The 19,089-nt window shown below is 42.6% G+C and overlaps 1 protein-coding gene across 1 annotated transcript in view; it reads left to right on the top strand.

The window, feature by feature from the left end:
- The window catches only part of RND2 (Rho family GTPase 2), a 116,092-nt gene that overhangs the window by 60,402 nt on the left and 36,601 nt on the right, over positions 1 to 19,089 (top strand). The window contains exon 3 of the mRNA XM_073562596.1: positions 9,976 to 10,085. Within this exon, the coding sequence (XP_073418697.1) occupies positions 9,976 to 10,085 (110 nt within the window). The remainder of the gene's footprint in view (positions 1 to 9,975; positions 10,086 to 19,089) is intronic.

Genomic DNA, 19,089 nt, shown 5'->3' with positions numbered 1-19,089 from the left:
TTCACGCCCTGACACAGGGGGTGTTGCCATGACGTGGCGGGATGTCTTGTACATTATTTTGATCAAAATTATGTTTACAAAATAGCTATTATTATTATTATTATTATTATTATTATTATTATTATTATTATTATTACTACTACTACTTCTTTTAGGCTATGTGCACACGCTGCGGTTTTTGCTGCGGTTCCGCTGCGGTTTTGGCCCTGCGGAACTGCAGCAGTTCCGCAGACATGGTACAGTACCATGCTACCCTATGGGTTTTAAAAACCGCTGCGCTCATGCTGCGTTTTTTTCCGCGCAGTTTTGCTGCGGTTTATAAACCGCAGCATGTCAATTGTTTCTGCGGATTCCGCAGCGGTTTCACACCTTTAACATAGTAGAGGTATAAAACCGCAGGTCACTTTACCTGCGGTTCCGCACGGAAAAACCCGCAGGTGAATCCGCAGCGTATGCACATAGCCTTAGGATATTTGTGCTTTTTGTTTTTTGTTTTCTTTAATTGTAACATGTATCTTGGATCCATGACCCCTTGCAAACTGCAGTACAGCTTTAGGGGATTCAGTAGCACCTAAACCCTGGCACCTTTAGGAGGCTGAAAGAATCTGATATATAAAAAGTAAGCAATTTTTGTGAGTGTAAGGCTATGTGCACATGTACAGTCATATGTAAAAGTTTGGGCACCCCTATTAATGTTAACCTTTTTTCTTTATAACAATTTTGGTTTTTGCAACAGGTATTTCAGTTTCATATGTCTAATAACTGATGGACTCAGTTATGTTTCTGGATTCAAATGAGGTTTATTGTACTAACAGAAAATGTGCAATCTGCATTTAAACAAAATTTGACCGGTGCAAAAGTATGGGCACCCTTATCATTTTCTTGATTTGAACACTCCTAACTACTTTTTACTGACTTCCGGAAGCACTAAATTGGTTTTGTAACCTCATTGAGCTTTGAACGTCATAGCCAGGTGTATCAAATCAAGAGAAAAGGTATTTAAGGTGGCCAATTACAAGTAGTTCTCCTATTTGATTCTCCTATGAAGAGTGGCATCATGGGCTCCTCAAAACAACTCTCAAATGATCTGAAAACAAAGATTATTCAACATAGCTTTTCAGGGGAAGGATACAAAAAGTTGTCTCAGAGATTTAACCAGTCAGTTTCCACTGTGAGGAACATAGTAAGGAAATGGAAGAACACAGGTACAGTTCTTGTTAAGCCCAGAAGTGGCAGGCCAAGAAAAATATCAGAAAGGCAGAGAAGAAGAATGGTGAGAACAGTCAAGGACAATCCACAGACCACCTCCAAAGACCTGCAGCATCATCTTGCTGCAGATGGTGTCACTGTGCATCGGTCAACAATCCAGCGCATGCATAACGCCTTTTTGTATGACCAAACAACTCAATCTTTGTTTCATCAGTCCACAGGACCTTCTTCCAAAATGTAACTGGCTTGTCCAAATGTGCTTTTGCATACCTCAGGCGACTCTGTTTGTGGCGTGCTTGCAGAAACGGCTTCTTTCGTATCACTCTCCCATACAGCTTCTCCTTGTGCAAAGTGCGCTGTATTGTTGACCGATGCACAGTGACACCATCTGCAGCAAGATGATGCTGCCGGTCTTTCCACCATATTCTTGTTTTTTTTAATAAAATATTCCTATACTTATGCATGAGATCTTTAGTTTCATGAGAGGTATCTTGCGAAACAATGGGGGTGTTTCTTGAAAAAATATCAGTAGCTTTGGAACGCCAGGCACTTTCCCTGGCTTTTAAATCCATATCAAGGACTACCTGTTAGAAAACAGTAACAAACTGAATTAACCCGATAAAGTCCACCAATGCTACAATGGCACTTCATTACCAATATACATAAACCAAGGAGGCAGTATTTAAACTAACTCCAAAAGAAGAGAACCATAGATAAATGACAAAATAAGTTTATTTGATCAATTAAAATACATAAAAATGCTACCTATATTCATATCAAACAAACATACCCCTGAGGAACAGCACAGTGGGGATACAAAAAACCTTAGAGTATTTGCTTTGGCACGCCATGTAAAGGAGAATGAATAAATACGTTAGTATCTTAATGGAAAGAGGCTCCAGAAAGTACAATTAGCCAGAGGCATTACTAGTTATAGTGCCCTCCTTCCATATAGTCTGCTATGAATGCAACTATACCGCCAATACATATTAAAGATAACAACAGTGCCAATAATATAAGAAGGTGTACTTACTAATCAGAAAGAAAGGTGTAAAAGGCCTGCAGTGCTGTCCCCGCGCCCCAACGCGCGTTTCGCCCGCTTGCTTCTTCCGGAGGCGTGACTCAGTGAATTGGGGAGTTGGTTATAGATGGATATACATTTATTACACAGCACGTAATATACCTTAAGGGGGCTTTACACATAGCGATATCGCTAGCAATATCGCTATAACGTCACTAGTTTTGTGACGCAGCAGCGACATTGCTAGCGATATCGCTATGTGTGATACTTATCTCCGACCACCTCCCCCGCTGGTTATCGCTGATTGCGCAGCTCCATTTCTCGTCGGGCGCTTCCTGCTGGCGCCGACGAGCGGCGCGTGGAAGCGGGCGGGAGGATGTCAGGATCGCCGCGTCTGAAAGGTAAGCAACAACTGCTAGAACGCTTCTGCATCGCTGTGAGATCTTTCTGTATGAAAGCTCACTAGCGACCACTTAGCGATGCACCAGCGATCCTGACCGGGTTGTATTGTTGTCGGGATCGATGGTGCATCGCTAAATGTAACGGTCCCCTAAGGTAGGTAAAATGTGAATAAAGGTTACGCTATCTGGAATGTAGGGTCACTTTTAGAGTAGGAAGGACCATGGAGACCATGACGGAAGTGATCTGATTATGGCCACTTAGAGGCACCATATACTGTGTAACGCTGCTAATATTTGGATTTACTTAGGACATATACCATTATAGTAGCGGCATCATTGTAAAGTGCATGAAATTATTGTTGGTATCCAGCATACAATAATATGATGTTCTCTTGTCATTCAATTTACATTCCTGTGTCAGTCTAGTAGTAGAGGAGTTAATGAATTTCTACAGAAGGCTGCGGATTTTCACACCCCTCAGTGTCTCACTATGCAGTGTAGCTAATTATTCCTTCTACGACTTCAAACAACACCGTAATGGGAGAGAGAAGGTTTTATCCTCTAGGTACTGTCAGTTGCGCTCCAATAATATGTAGAGATGGAGTCTCTTAGGGCGTGCCGGACTCATGGCCAGACTATGGTCACAACTCCGATTTTTAACAATATACATGTATTTTTTTTTTTTTTTTTTTTTTTTTTATATTTTTCATTTTATTTTGGCCTTTTTTTTCGCATCTTAATCTGAATTTATAAAAATGACAAATCTTGCAATTTCCTCACTGGCCACTGGGGGCCATTCTAGCAGCAGTTTCCTTATCAGAAAAGGTTGGATTACAAGAATAGGTAGCACCTCTGTACACAGGAGGCACCATTCACAATAGGTGATATCACCGCTCTCCCTCACGTCACAATGACCTTTTCACACGCTCATTAGATGCTCCATATAAAAGATGAGTCCGATTCTGTTTATTGTGGCTGATATATGAGGATTTTCTGAAATCACAAGAGGAATAAGTGTAGAATAGCCTCAGTGGCGAGTGTGAAAATTGCAAGAATTCTAAATGTTTATAACAAATGTATTCCTCCCCCGTTATTAAGATGTTTGTATAATATATACATAACTACATACTGTATGTACAGAATATGCATAGATACATGTATGTAGAAAAAAATATTGCCAAAAATGTAAAAAAAATAAATAACACAAAAACCTGATCTAGATAGATAATTTTTTTTAAACTTGATAGAGGACAAGTCACAGTCAGTTGTCAGACTCTTGAATGACATATTTGACGCGAAGAGGGACAGCCCAGGTGTCACATTTCCGATCTCAGGTCACCCAGTGCGGAGCTGGGGTTTGGTGAATTTGCAGTGTTCTCCAGGTTGCATTTACTTTGAGATTAGATTTGACGTGTGTTATGTCTCGTGTATTATGTTGCTATGAGTGTCTCCAGCACGGGAGGTTGGGATATAAGCTTCCTGCAGGCCACTATCCAGTCTGACCTGATTGCTCAGCTCGGGTTGACTTTCTGTGATTATACAAGGCGAGGTCTGTGTGTAGATGTCACAGGTATGCTTTGATGCACCGAAAAGGATTTCACTCTTTGGTGGTTAGTGCTCGCACCCAAATTCCAGTTATGAAAAGGGTCTACTCTTGTGTTTTCCATCATGTGTCAAAATGAATTGGGCAAGAAGCAGTTTAATAAGAAGGGACGCCTGTCTAGAAGAAGTAGGTAACTAGCAAAAGGAAAAGACACATTTATTCTACTCCATGGTCCTTTATTGCGGTTATCATACTTGCAATGGTTTCTTTTAATGGTCCAATTGAAATGATTGTTGTTCGGGATAATTGTTATGTTCATTGCACCAAATCTTCCCTGATCTATTTTGTAATCTTTCTAGATTATTTGGCGCCACAAAATATGAAGCGGGGCGGAAACTTTGTGTCCATGACCAGTTGAATGGTCATTCACTTATTGGAGCACCTCTACTATATCACAATTTTACTTGTGTAGTTATAGATAGTACTAGATGTATGCCCGATGCGAGGGCAGTAACATAGCGATGGGGGCAGCTTTGTGGCGCTGGGGGTGGCGGCCCACCCACTTCCGTGCAGTCACAACCAGCAGGAAAGACTGTGTTTTGCGGTCTGTGCTGGAGATGGTGTGCGGCGCCATCCTTTCCTACTGGCTGTGACTGCATGGAGGTGGGTGGGCATGCAGCGGCGGGATCCAGCGCGTGTAGTCAGGCAGTGGGTCCTGGCGGGAGTCCGGCGGCATCCCTCTCATTACCCCCCCCTCATTACACCCTCTCATTATACCCCCTTTATTACACCCCTCTCATTATACCTCCTGGTTACACCCCTTTGACAGCCTCATGATCGCAGCGGCAGCTGGGATCCCTGGGGCGGTTGGGATCGCAGCGGTGGCCTGGATCTGAGCGGCAGCTGGGATCCGAGAGGCGGTCGGGATCGCAGCTGAGTCTTGATCTGAGAGCCATCGGGATCACAGCTACGTTCGGGATCGCAGTTGCGTCCTGGTTCTCGGTGGCATCACTTGGGTGTACCAAAATGGCGGTTGGCGTACTTCTGGTGTGGCGCAGTGGATTGTGGGATTCGGGGACATCCAGACGGAAGTGGATGACAGACAATTTAAGGCAATTATGTATATAGATTATGTACCACAAGGTCATAAGATAAAACTACAAACACGACTCAAAATCAGAGAAATGGCTGCCTACTGGCCAAGTACCATACCTTCTATATGGGTGGCCTTGTCATTGTTATGAAAGATGAATGTTGGGAACAGTGTTTCTGGCATAGCCAATACTCAGTGAAACGGATACTTAGCATGGCAACCTCCCAGACCCGAAGAGACAGGCAGAGATCACTATCTTGGAGATGAAGTGGCATGATGACAAACTGGGCCACCTGGCATTAGTCAGTGTAGAAGCTCTGAGCCATTCATGGGGCCAGTCTTGTAATATTCAAAGGGCAGCCTGGCAGTTTTCAAGGCAAAAGCCTAGTTGTTTTAAAGATGAAGAACAAAGTGGTGTTCTTGTCATTTGGGCATTTTTCACATGCGTAGTCTAGCACTATACATGTTGGAGGAGAGCGCTCTTGCAATATTAATATACTAGCTTGGCCCGTGCGAAATTTTCGCACATTGGTCGTCGGGGGTGCCGGCAATTTCAGAAAAAGCAAGCTGGTCAAATGTAAATGTATTTCATGAGCTGATGAACACAGACAGGTTTTTATATATGTAGTTTGGTAATACAATAAATTATTTTAAGTAGAGGCCAAAAAATGTCTTCCGGTTGAGGTGCCACCTGCAGGTCAGTGTCTTTCTGCAGGTTTATGAAAATGAATATTTAAACTGTATTTAGTGATAAAATCGTGAATGTGTGGTTTGTTTGGCTATTTTCTTGCTGAAGGGAGCAAGTTTACCTTTCAAATGATATATCGTGGGTGGGGCAAAGTAATCCACGAAAAAGCAGTGCATGTTTACAAATGTGTTGGTAGTGTGCTTTGGGGTACTGTGGTGCCACCTGCATGTCATTTTTCCTTACTGCAGGTTTATGAAAATTAATGTTTTGTGATCAAATTGTGGATGTGTGGTTTGTTTGGCTATTTTCTTGCTGAAGGGGGCAAGTTTACCTTTCAAATGGTGTATCATTTTGTGTGTAAGTGCAGTATGAACGGAGATACAAAGGAATCACCGAAAAACAGTGTTTAGAAATAATTAAACAGATAATAGGAATTGAAAGAGGGAAGTGGAACGTGATGGGGACAGTCTGACTCACTTGGAGGTTCTGCTTGTAGCCTACAAAAAAAAAATAGACCTCCATTGCCAGTACAGTTATATTGCAATAATGCCCATTGTTGATGTTAGTCTTTGTGCTGCTCGCTCTCAGGGCATAGCTTTTGTGACTGCATTCTGCTTACTGTGAGTTGAGTACAATTTGTAGTGTTTTGTGCAATTGTAAGGCTGGGGTCACACTGCGTTAAGGCAGTCCGTTTAACGGATTGCGTTATAACGCGGTGTAACGCAATCCGTTAATGCTGCCATTAACCCCCATTATCGGGCGCATAGCCATCGCATGCCATAATCTGCATGCGCTAGCAATGTGCCGTCATGCTGTGACGGACCTTCAGATGTGGGCTGCAGCATCCGAGGGTCCGTCACCGCTAGCGCAGATGAATCCTGTGCGCTAGCGGTATAGCATAACGTGATCGCGTTAAGCTAGAGCGTTAACGCAGACAGTCACCGCTATGCATTGAACGGGCTGCTTTAACGCAGTATGAACCTAGCCTAACACTAAATCTTAATGTATAGTATTTCACGTGAACTATCAATAAAAGAATGGGGTGGTTTTTTTACAATGTGTGTGTAAATTGCAAGTTACTGCACAACTTGTTTTATATTTGGGTTTCTTTTTTATAACATGTCATCTTGGCATTTTTTTCATGTATTGCTCAGATATGGAGAAAACAGGGCATTTACAGAGCTGCAGTAAATTGTAAAATACAGAAAATAGAAATCTTTCGCCTTGACCGACGTGCCTCCTACCGGCAAGTTATTGACCACTATTGACATCAGTCTATAGTCTGTAATTAAGGCAGATCATTCACTTGTGAATTGATTGGGTGCATTGGGTTTCTAATTTATCAGTAGATCTTAATCTATTGCATTTTTCACATGGCGATACCTAAAGGCAATGGTACTGCTGTGTAGAGGGGTGGGAATAAAAACACTTCTATACCCTAATCCTATTTTATCAGATTAGAGGAGGTCCAACTCTCAGCACTGCCACCCAGGGATGCCGCAAGGAATCCCAGGGCCCCATATTGGCAACATTTTTTGCAATACAGTGATCACTGATGGTGTATAGTGTAAGTGTAAAGGTCTCCTGGAGACCGCTATGGTTGTCACTGCCAGCTTGCTCCCCCTTTCAAAATAAAACCATAATAAAAAAATCAGACAGACACATTTGGTATCGCCACGTTCAGAATCACCCGATCTATAAAAAAAAAAAAAAAAAAAAAAAAAGGATTGGGCCAGGTTCATACTGCGTTAAGGCAGCCTGTTCAACGCATAGCGTTGACACTGTAGCATAATGCAATTGCGTTATGCTATACCGCTAACGCAGATGCTTCATCTGCGCTAGCGGTGACGGAGCCTCAGACGCTGCAGCCCGCGTCCGATGCTCCGTCACTGAATGATGGCACATCGCTAGCGCATGCTGATTATGGCATGCGTTAGCGATGTGCCCGATAACAGGGGTTAATGGCAGCGTTAACGGACTGCGTTACACCGCTTTATGCCTTAACCTGATTGCTAATGGCGTAACGAGAAAAAAAGTTGAAACTACAGAATTAGGGGTTTTTTTTGTCACCTGAGTATCTGCAAAAAATAAGCCCTCACCTGAGATCATGAAAAATCGAGACGCTACGGGTATTGGAAAATGGCACAATTTTTTTTTACAAAGTTTCAAAGTTTGTAATTTATTTTTCACTACTTAGATAAAAAAAAGAACCTAGACATGTTTGGTGTCTATGAGCTCGTAATGACCGGAAGTATCCTAATGGCAGGTCAGTTTTAGCATTTAGTGAACATGCACTTTTTGCAATTTCACCGCACTTGGAATTTTTTTCCCATTTTCCAGTACATGACATGGTAAAACCAATGGTATCGTTCAAAAGTAAAACTCGTCCCGCTAAAAACAAGCCCTCACATGGCCATATTGATAGAAAAAAAAAAGCGTTATGGCTCGGAGAAGAAGGGGAGAGAAAAACGAAAACGCAAACACGAAAATATTTTTGGTCATAAAGGGGTTAATATGTAATTAGTTATTATGAAACCCACCATTCCAAATATAAATTGTAATCCACCACTGTGCCCCCACTAACTATAAATAGCCACTTTCCCCACACAATAAATATACAAATCAGTTAGCAATTGTACTTCCCCCAATACATTACCAGTCACACTACTGCAGCCTCAACACCGCCCACTCTGTACCTCCCGCTCACCTGATTCATGGTATTTACATGCCTCTTCTGCCTCAATTCATTATGTCCTTGCTCCCATCCCAACCCTCTTTTTATCAACAACTCTCCCTCACCCTCAATTCATCATCATCATCAATTGGCTCCCTCACACTCAATACATCATTTACTCTCACCCACCCTCAGTTTATCATTATTTGCTCCCTCTACACCCATTTAATTAATTGTATTAAAAAAATATTTTATTAACCTCTCGCACGACCCCTCGCAGTTCCACTTCTGGTATCCTGGCGCACGTACATTCCTACGCGATGACGTCATCACGTAGTCTCAGTCACCAGCATGTCAGAGAGAAGGTGGCGGTAGCTCCCCTTCAGCTGTGTTGCCAATCTGTTTTTATGGTCATGGAGCTCCAGGAAAGCTCCCTGCACCGATGTGTGGTGCGTCGGCGCTTAATACATTGTTAAACCCTAGAGCCTAGTGAGCAGAAGCAAAAGAGGGAGGAGCCTGGACTGAGTCTGGGCCCTTCCCCATTGCTTTTGCTCACCGGGCTCCATACACCAGTAAAGGCAATAGTGCCCTGATGGCGGCCCTGCCGCCACCATCAGCTAAGTGAAAGAGCTGCAGTACTCGTTTAATACACTTACCAAATACCCGACAGTGGCTGTGACTGCACTGCATATCTGTGCAGTACTGCAGATCATTTTTAGACATAACTGCTATGTGCTTGCAGTGCTTGGTAAACCATAAAAAGGATGTGGCGCTTGTCATAGCATCACTGTCACTTTTCAATGGAAGTTCAGGAAGTTGGCACCAAAGCAGTTTTGTGGAGGTCCAGTATGTTTGGACGCCCTCTGACCTAATATATAGCCTCTCTTAAGAGACCACTTTTATATTGATGTTGTTGTTAAGTATTTTCTCCATCCATTGTGCATAAGAAACTATAATTGCTAACAGCATAGGAGGTGAAGAAGCTGAAAGATTTCTGTTTGGAAATTTCCTTCATTGAGGTGACCCTACGGTGCAGGCAGGAAGGTGCTCCGTACATACGGCTGCCTTTGAAGGATGGTCGACTCCAAAAAGGCCAAAGGGTTCAGTAAAACCCAATTATCTGCAGTACAGCATAAAGGACTTTGGGCACGATGTGCTGGACAGCTAATAATAATGCTTTCATTTCTACCCATGAGTACAGGACCTTAATGTTTTTTTCTCCTGAAAGTTTTATTGCTGTATTATAACGTGTAAGTGATATAAAGACATTTACTAATCTCTCTTAGCTCAGGGATAAGATATATAGACATTGAATGGAATTGGCTAATGTGTTTCTCCATTTGCAGGCTCAGCGTATTATGACAATGTCCGTCCTCTGGCGTACCCAGAATCTGATGCTGTGCTCATCTGTTTTGATATCAGCCGTCCAGAAACGTTAGACAGTGTATTAAAAAAGGTAAGTAGAATGATGTACTAATGTAGGGCTGCCCTAATGTGAACCTATCAACTTAAATTAATAACAGTGGTTGTGATCAGTTTTAGCGTTAGCTGATGTTCAAAGGGGTTGTAGAAGACTAAAGAAACATGGCTTCAGAAACCGGCCAGGATCATTTCAGCTCGGCTGCATTAAAATGGACAGAGCTGAGCTAATACCAGACACCATTTCTAACTTACAAATGTGGTGGATGTGTTGTAGGTGCTGAACGTAGGAGAAGGGTGTCCACAGTTATAATAATGGAATGAAATGTAAAGAAAGTTGGGACGCTCGTCACTTTGAGTTAAAACATCACTTTCTTGCGGCTTCCATAAACAGAAATGTGGAGACAAATGTGGCTGCCAGCCATTTCGTGTGAAAATCTCTCTTCCTCGGAGCCTTCAAATAATAATGGAAGTTGGTTGGCACCATTAATATTTTAGAGTAGGAACTTATCTGTGCTTCATTCCATCCCTTGAAAATGAGTAGCTCTGTGATGAAATCCTCCAAACTTGCTTTTTATCGTTATTTTTTGTTTGTTTTAAACAACCTTGTGTATATGGACATACTGAGGACAAATTCCCTATCCATGATGTCCATAGAAGTCATATGTCCTTGATATAGTGTACAGCAAAACCATTCCCAAAAGGCCACCTATTTGAGAAAATCTTCCACGTGTCAGGATCTTTGAGAAGACCACCCACTTAGGTCTATTTTTAATGCAATTTTGAGAGGTCATCTTAAAGGGAGTCTATTTTTTTTTTTGTTACGGTATATACTCGAGTATAAGCCGACCCGAGTATAAGCCGACCCCCCTAATTTTGCCACAAAAAAACTGGGAAAACTTATTGACTCGAGTATAAGCCTAGGATGGAAAATGCAGCAGCTGCTGGTAAATTTAAAAAATAAAAATTACCAATAAAAGTAAAATTGAGACATCAGTAGGTTAAATGTTTTTGGATAGCCATATTAAATCAGGAGCCCCATATAATGCTCCATACAGATCATGATAGGCCCCATAACATGCTCCATACAAAATACACCCCATATAATGCTGCACAAAGGTTAATAATGGTCCCATAAGATGCTCCCTAGAATAATATGCCCCATATGCTGCTCCATAAAGGTTATGGCCCCATAAAATGCTCCTTAGATTATGCCCCCATAAGATGCTCCATAGATTATGCCCCCATAAGATGATCCATAGATTATGCCCCCATATGCTGCTCCTATCTGCTGCTCCCTGTATTATGCCCCCATATGCTGCTCCATTTATTATGCCCCATATGCTGCCCCCATAAGATGCTCCATACATTATGCCCCCATATGCTGCTCCATAGATTATGCTCCCATATGCTGCTCCATATATTATGCCCCCATATGCTGCTGCAAAAAAAAATAAAAGAAATGACATACTCGCCTCTCCGTCGCTGGGTGTCAGGTGCCGGTGTCGTTGCTGGCTCAGGACCCGGCACCTGAGACATTCACCTGTCCTGCGTCCATTGCTGCTGCTCACCACTATCTGCCACTTCATCTATCAGTGACATTCAGGCAGCAGAGGGCACGGCGCGCAGTAACCACGTCACCGCGCCCTCTGCTGTCTGAATGTCACTGACAGAGGACACATCAGACAGCAGCAAGCAGCGATGAAGTGGGGACAGGTGAATATAGCCTATACTTAACCCATCCTGGCGCGGTCTCTGCAGCTCCGTTCTCCCACTGTCTTCCTTCCTGCCTTCAGCGGTCACGTGGTACTGCTCATTAAACTCATGAAAATGCGCATATTCATGAGTTTATTGAGCGGTACCATTTGACCGCTGAAGGAAAGAAGGGAGACTGTGGGACCAGCAGGGGGGCTGCAGAGACCGCGCCAGGAGGGGTAAGTATGACCTGTCACCCCCGCTCCCCCTCCGACCCCCTGGCGTATATGACTCGAATATAAGCTGAGAGGGGGACTTTCAGCCCAAAAAAAGGGCTGAAAATCTCGGCTTATATTTGAGTGTATACGGTACTTGTATGTATTTTTTATTTTGTTTTTATATTTGTATTTTTGTTTATCACAATTTTTCAAAACAAAATTACTAATCTTGCAATGTCCACACTACCCACGGGGGATATTTTTTTTTTTTAGACTCCCGTCTCACATAGCGAGATCGCTGAAGTGTCACCGATTTTGTGATGCAACAGCGATCTCGCTACATGTGACACATAGCGGCGACCGGCCCCCGCTGGATATCGCTGATCGTGCTTGAATGTCCTAGGCCATTTTTTGATCGTTGGTGTCCCGCTGGCCAGCATGCATCGCTGTGTTTAACGCTGACGAGCGACCTCGTTGGTGACGCAGAACTCAGGGACGCAGGCGTCAGTCGTCAGAATAGCTGCTGTGTGACAAGGTCCCAATGACCACCGTGGTCGTTATATGGATCACTGGATGGTTGCTGCGTCGTTGAAGAGATCTGCCTGTTTGGCAGCTTACTAGTGATCCTTACCAGGTCGTATCGTTGTTGGGATCGCTGGTGCGTCGCTAAGTGTAACGGGACCCTTACTTTTTAAGGTATAGGAATGACAGATAACACCTGTATACATAGCAGATAAGACCGAATGCACCAATCACAATAGGTGATGTCACAGGTGACACCGCTCCCCCTACCTTGACAATGACCTTTCGCATGCTCATTAGATGTTTCAATACAAAAGATCGGGATTGAGTCTGTTCATTGTAGCTAATGTACTTGTCGTGCTTCCTGAAAAAGGCTTAGCAACCAGTATAAATATTCAAAGATTATTAATTTTTTTTCTTCTATAAAGTTTGTGATCTGGAGCAAAATTGTTGCTAGCATTTTTTATAAAATACTTGCTGAAAACTATACTTTTAAAGGACATTCTAGAAAAGCCCACAAAGCCAGTATCAATTGAAAAGTTATTAATTTTATTTTTAAATTAATGATTGTGATATGAAAAAATGCCTTTTTTTTTAAATTGCATAAACCACTAAAACCTGATATGGATGAGTGAACGTGCTCTAATAAGGTGTTATCCAAGCACTCTCGTGCGCTTACGGAGTGTCTTCAACATGCTCGAAAAATACAGTTTTGCACAAAAGTTTACATACCCCGGTAGAATTTTTGCTTTCTTGGCCTTTTTTCATTGAATATGAATAACACCAAACCTTTTTCTCCACTCATGGTTAGTGGTTGGGGCAAGCCATTTCTTGTCAAACTACTGTGTTTTCTCTTTTTAAATCATAATGACAACCCAAAACATCCAAATGGCCCTGATCAAATATTCACATACCCTATTTCTTAATACCATGTATTGCCCCCTCTAACATCGAAGACATCTTGAAGTCTTTTTTGGTAGTTGTGGATGAGGTTCTTTATTTTCTCAGGTGTTCCGCTGCCCACTCTTCTTGGCAAAAAGCCTCCAGTTTCTGTAAATTCCTGGGCTGTCTAGCATGAACTGCTCTCTTGAGATCTCCCCAGAGTTGCTCAATGATATTGAGGTCAGGAGACTGAGATGGCCACTCCAGAACTTTCACTTTGTTCTGCTGTAGCCAATGACAGGTCAACTTGGCCTTGTGTTTTGAATCATTGTCATGTTGGAACGTCCAAGTACGTTCCATGCGCAGCTTCTGGGCTGATGATTGCAAATTTGCCTCAAGTATTTGCTGATAAAGTGCTGCATTCATCTTTCCTTAAACTTTGACCAAGTTTCATGTGCTTTTGTAGCCGACACATCCACAAAACATCAGCGATCCACCTCTGTGTTTTACAGTAGGAATGGTGTTCCTTTCATCATAGGCTTTGTTGACCTCTCTCCAAATGTAACGTTTAGGTTTGTGGCCAGAAAAATTCAATTTTGGTCTCATCACTCCAAATTACCTTGTTCCAGAAGTTTTGAGGCTTGTCTCTGTGCTGTTTTGCGTATTTTAGGCGAGATACTTTGTGACATTTGCAAAGTAATGGCTTTCTTCTGGCGACTCAACTATGCAGCCCATTTTTTTTTCAAGTGCCTCCTTATTGTGCATTATGAACCAGCCACACCACTAGTTTTCAGAGAGTCCAGTATTTGTGGGTTTTTCTTTGCATCCCAAACTATTTTCCTGGCAGTTGTGGATGAAATTTTTGTTGGTCTACCTGACCGTGGTTTTGTTTATGCGGAGCCCCTTATTTTCCATTTGTTAATCACAGTTTGAACGCTGCTGACTGGCATTATCAATTCCTTGGATATCTTTTTTGAATCCCTTTCCTGTTTTATACAGTTCAACTACCTTTTCCCATAGAGCTGTTGACCATTCTTTTGCTTTCCCCATGTGACTCACAATCCAGAAACGTCAGTGGCTGGATAAAAGATGCGAGAGTCTGTTTGGATCCCAGAATCTCATTCAGCTTTTATGCACACACACTGATTACAAGCAAACAGGTCACAGGTGAGGATGTTACCTTTAGTAGCCATTCAAACCCATTTGTGTCAACTTCTGTGCATGTTATCAGGCCAAAATCACCTGGGCATGTTAACTTTTGATCAGGGTCATTTGGATGTTTTGGGTTGTCATTATGATTTAAAAAGAGAAAACACAGTAGTTTGACAATAAATGGCTTCACCCAACCACTAACCATGAGTGGAGAAAAAGGTTTGGTGTTATCATTCATATTCTCTGAAAAAAGACCAAGAACGCAAACAATTCTGCCGGGGTATGTAAACTTTTGAGCACAACTGTATGTTTGAGTCTCCGCGGCTGCAGGTCTTACAGCTGTCAAACAGAAAAATGCGGGGATTGCTTGCTTGTTGGCAATCTCTGCATGTGTTGCGGCTGTCGAACAACCGAGACATGCAGGAACTGGGACTCAAACATGTATGATTAGAGCACACCCGAAGACACTTGTTTAGCTCTCGGATAACACCTTATCTGAGCACACTCGCTCATCACTGCTGATTAATAATCTATATTCCTCAGCACTTTACATTTCAGAGGGGACTTGTACAGACAATAAAGACATCACAGAGTAACACATAAATCAACAGATGCCAAAAGAAGTGAGAGCCCTGCTCACAGGCTTACAATCAATGGGAACAATAGGTCTTTTTCTGATGATGACTTTAAGATCACATTCATACATCCAGTATTTTGCACCAGTATCTGTAATCCAGAACCAGGAGTGGGTGATAAATACAGAAGTGGTGACAAGACTGATATATTACATTTGTACATGTCTATTCCCAGTGTACTTGATGGGAGGCCACACTATGGTATCCACGAGTAGTTTCAAAAGAGAAATAACTAGTCCATACTAGACGGAGGGCCCTGCATTGCCCAGTGCATAGGTTATAACTTGCTACTTTGGGACTACCTCTTTTAAGTTGCCCATTCATAAAGCTTGTGGAGGCCGGAGACCACAGTCTTGATGCACTGAAATCATAATTTTAGTAGAACAGAGTGAAGAATATTCTATATTCCGATCTGCAGAGCTTTAGAGCGTTCTTGAAAAGGATGGAGACAAGTGTCAGAAGTAGCGCATCGATAAAGTATTCCAACAACAAAAAAATCTCGTCGCACATATCAGTTGAAGTGATAATGACATATGAAGAGGAACGTCGGGATAATCCCCTTTCTATTGAATGGCAGAATATTGTTTTATAGCTCATTTTGTAGTATTTTAAAACTCAGTTGCCATGGAAAACAGATGATCATTTATCTTTTATAGAGAATTTGTGTTATTTCCCTCCATTTGTGTGTATTTTCATTAGAGATGTCTAAATTGTCTCTGCTTGCAGAGATCCCACAGTTGGTTGGATCATTATCATTCCCATTGATGCAGTGATACGATGAATACATATGTGTAACGGTATAAATGTACAGTCCTGGTCATACTATGCTTAGTTTTGCTAACTTAAAGGGAATCTGTCACCTATTTTTCGCCTATCAGCTGCCGGCACTGACATCAGGGGCTTATCTACAGCATTCTGTAATGCTGTAGATAAGCCCTCAATGTAACCGGAAAGATAAGAAAAATGAGTTAGATTATACTCGCCCAGGGGAGAATACTGCAGTGCACAGGCGCCGGACCTCTGCCGGCGCCTGCACACCTCAGGACTCTGCCCTCAACAGGGCAGAGCAGTGCGCCTGCGCTGGAGCCACGATAGGCAGTAAAGAAGAGGACATCACCGTTAGAAGATGGGAGGCGCCGGACTGGACCGTGACACCCATCGGACCAAAACCGGACCCGGACCACCCCTGGGCGAGTATAATCTAACTCATTTTTCTTATCTTTCAGGTTACATTGAGGGCTTATCTACAGCATTACAGAATGCTGTTGATAAGCCCCTGATGTCAGTGCCGGCAGCTGATAGGCGAAAAATAGGTGACAGATTTCCTTTCAGTTTTTTTTTTTTTTTTTAAATCTATTCAAAGATTATTTACTAAACATTTGGCTTTTCAGCTTTGTTTTATACTATTGATTTTTCTTGCTAAACCCGCCGACAGTCTTATGTGTATGGGAGCCCAGGAGAACTGAAGAGGAAGAGTTTACGGCAGGCTCCTTTGCATCAGAGGCAGGATTACAGTGACCTAATGTAACCCCTCTATCACATCTTATCACACAGGATCCACCAATCACAATAGGTGATGTCACAGCTGCCCTGCTCCTCCTTCCTTCTCAATGGCCTTTACACATGCTCATTAGATGCTTCGATACAAAAGTTAGTGTTGTGACTAATGTACATGTGTATTTCCTGAATCTGGAAGTTGGAGTCTTAAGAAAGCCCTAATGGCCAGTGTAAAAAAAAATTGCAAGTTTCTATTTTTTGTTTTAAAAAGATTTTCGTATTAAATATTGATACGGAAAATTAATGTAATTGCTACAAAATTTTAAAAATACTTTTAACACAAAACCTGACTTAAACCATCATTTATTTTCTGGTCATACATTTTCTTTCAGTCTAAAGTTTTACTTAGAAAAGGAATAAAATGATATGTATAGCCATTTCAGCACACACTGTGCTTCCATGTTTTGGGATTTTGAGGGATAATGCTATAAGGCAGGGGTCCCCAACCACCGGTCCGCAGCCCAGGACCAGGCCGTTGGGGTTCTTGCGCCGGTCCGCGGCGGTGGCGCCGACCAGCACTATACACACAGACACTGTTCTCTGCGACGGCTCAGAGAACACTGCAGGTGCCTATGACCAGGGCTGGGCGTGCGTACGCACACAGCGTTCATCATCTGAACGCTATGACGCATGTGTGGCTGCAGCCGGGAACGCGCTGACCCCGTTATCATAACGGCGTTATGTGTCAGCGCTGTCTGTGGGCAGAGAGCGTTCACTCTGTTCTCCCGCCCGTGGCGGTAGTAACACTGCAGCCGTAGCCCAACTGGAGCAGCAGTGGAGGAAGAGAGGTATTATTGTGGGGCCATCATACTTTATATGGGGGTTATATGTGTGGGGCCATCATATTATATATGGGGGATTACATGTGTGGGGCCATCATATATATGGGGGTTATATATATATTACTAAACTACAACCCCGTCCATAGCTCCACCCCTTACGACCAAAGCCCCGCCCCTGACACACCTATATCCCTGCCCTACCGGGCCATGGAAGAATGGTCTTGCTTGCAGCTGGTCCCTGGTGCAAAAAAGGTTGGGGACCACTGCTATAAGGTATCTGGGATTATGTGAGCAATTCAACACCATCCCCTTTCAATGTTCTCGTAATACACAATTTCACACTTTACTAAGGAGGAACTAAAAGAACTCTAAAGTCCATAGGTCCACCTGCCCATCTGCAGGCTATCTGAGAAGGGCAAGCATTTAGCTGGGCAGCTGGCCCAGAATAGGAGGTTCATAGTCTAGACTGGCTTTTGTTTAGAGCGCTCCAGAATATTCTGTACAGGGCACAGATCAGGGTACATGACGTTCCTTGGTAGGCTCGTTGTGGGGGGGTTTTCTTAGGCTATGTTCACACATTGTGTTTTTGCTGCTGCTTTTTTGTGGCAAATTAAAAGCTATGTTTTACAAGACCAGCGAAAGCTATGCGACTTCAGAAATCTCATGCACACATATTGTTTTTTTTTTTTCCCCTGACTGAATTGGAAAACTGCTGCCTTTTTTGAAACTGCAGCACGTCACTTTCAGCGTTTTTTCAACAATGAATAAATGTGGGCATCAGGTTTTGCTGCTTTATTTGTACAGGAACAACATACACTAAACTGTAGCAGCATGAAAAACGCAGCAAAGCCCGAGAGCAGGTTTTGCATGCAGGAAAAAAAAAACACAGCAAACACGTGTAACATGTGAACATAGCCTAACAGTATATTGGTGCATTAGTTATCCCGTAGAATTCTATGAAGCGAACGTTAATTACTAACCTTGCACATTAGGTGTTGATATCCAATTATTGTCGTGTAGGGTGGTTTCACAAGCAGTAATTTTTGCAACCTTTCTGGGTTGTTTTTTTCTAAAGTTCCCATATTCTAGATATGGATTTTTTAGACACTTTGGATTTATTCATGTGAAATCCATAAAATGTGTTGCCATTCTTGGACTAGTCACATTTTCAAATTGCAGATTGAGTCCACGAGCAGCCTCATGTGCTCGTCTACATCGCAGATGTCAGCTTTTTAAATGATCACGGACTCGTCTTCAAAATGCATAAGACTTCTATGCTGTGATGTGTTTTTTTTTTTTTTTTCACCCACTAAAGTGTTAAAACAAGTGCTTACCTAACCTGTAGAAGATTAGTGATCGGTGGGACCTATGATGCTTGGACCTACATTAATCAGCGGTAAAGGGAATTTTTATCCTATGTGGAGAACTTTTATCCCTGTTACAAAATGAAGTGGCAGGCAGATGGCCAACCACTGGTCCAGTCATTTTTTTTTTTTTTATGGGGATGGCGGAAAGAGTAGTGGAGCACTCAATGGCTGCAAAGGGAATGAATGACGTGGCTGTTGAGCATACGCACTACCATTCCATTCTAATAGGGA

Source organism: Dendrobates tinctorius, unplaced genomic scaffold (assembly GCF_039654945.1).
Source record: "Dendrobates tinctorius isolate UK_male_01 unplaced genomic scaffold, ASM3965494v1 ptg000360l, whole genome shotgun sequence".
In the NCBI taxonomy this organism is placed as follows: Eukaryota; Metazoa; Chordata; class Amphibia; order Anura; family Dendrobatidae; genus Dendrobates; species Dendrobates tinctorius.
The sequence above is the reverse complement of the archived record's forward strand: the minus strand, read 5'-3'. Positions and strand labels throughout refer to the sequence as shown.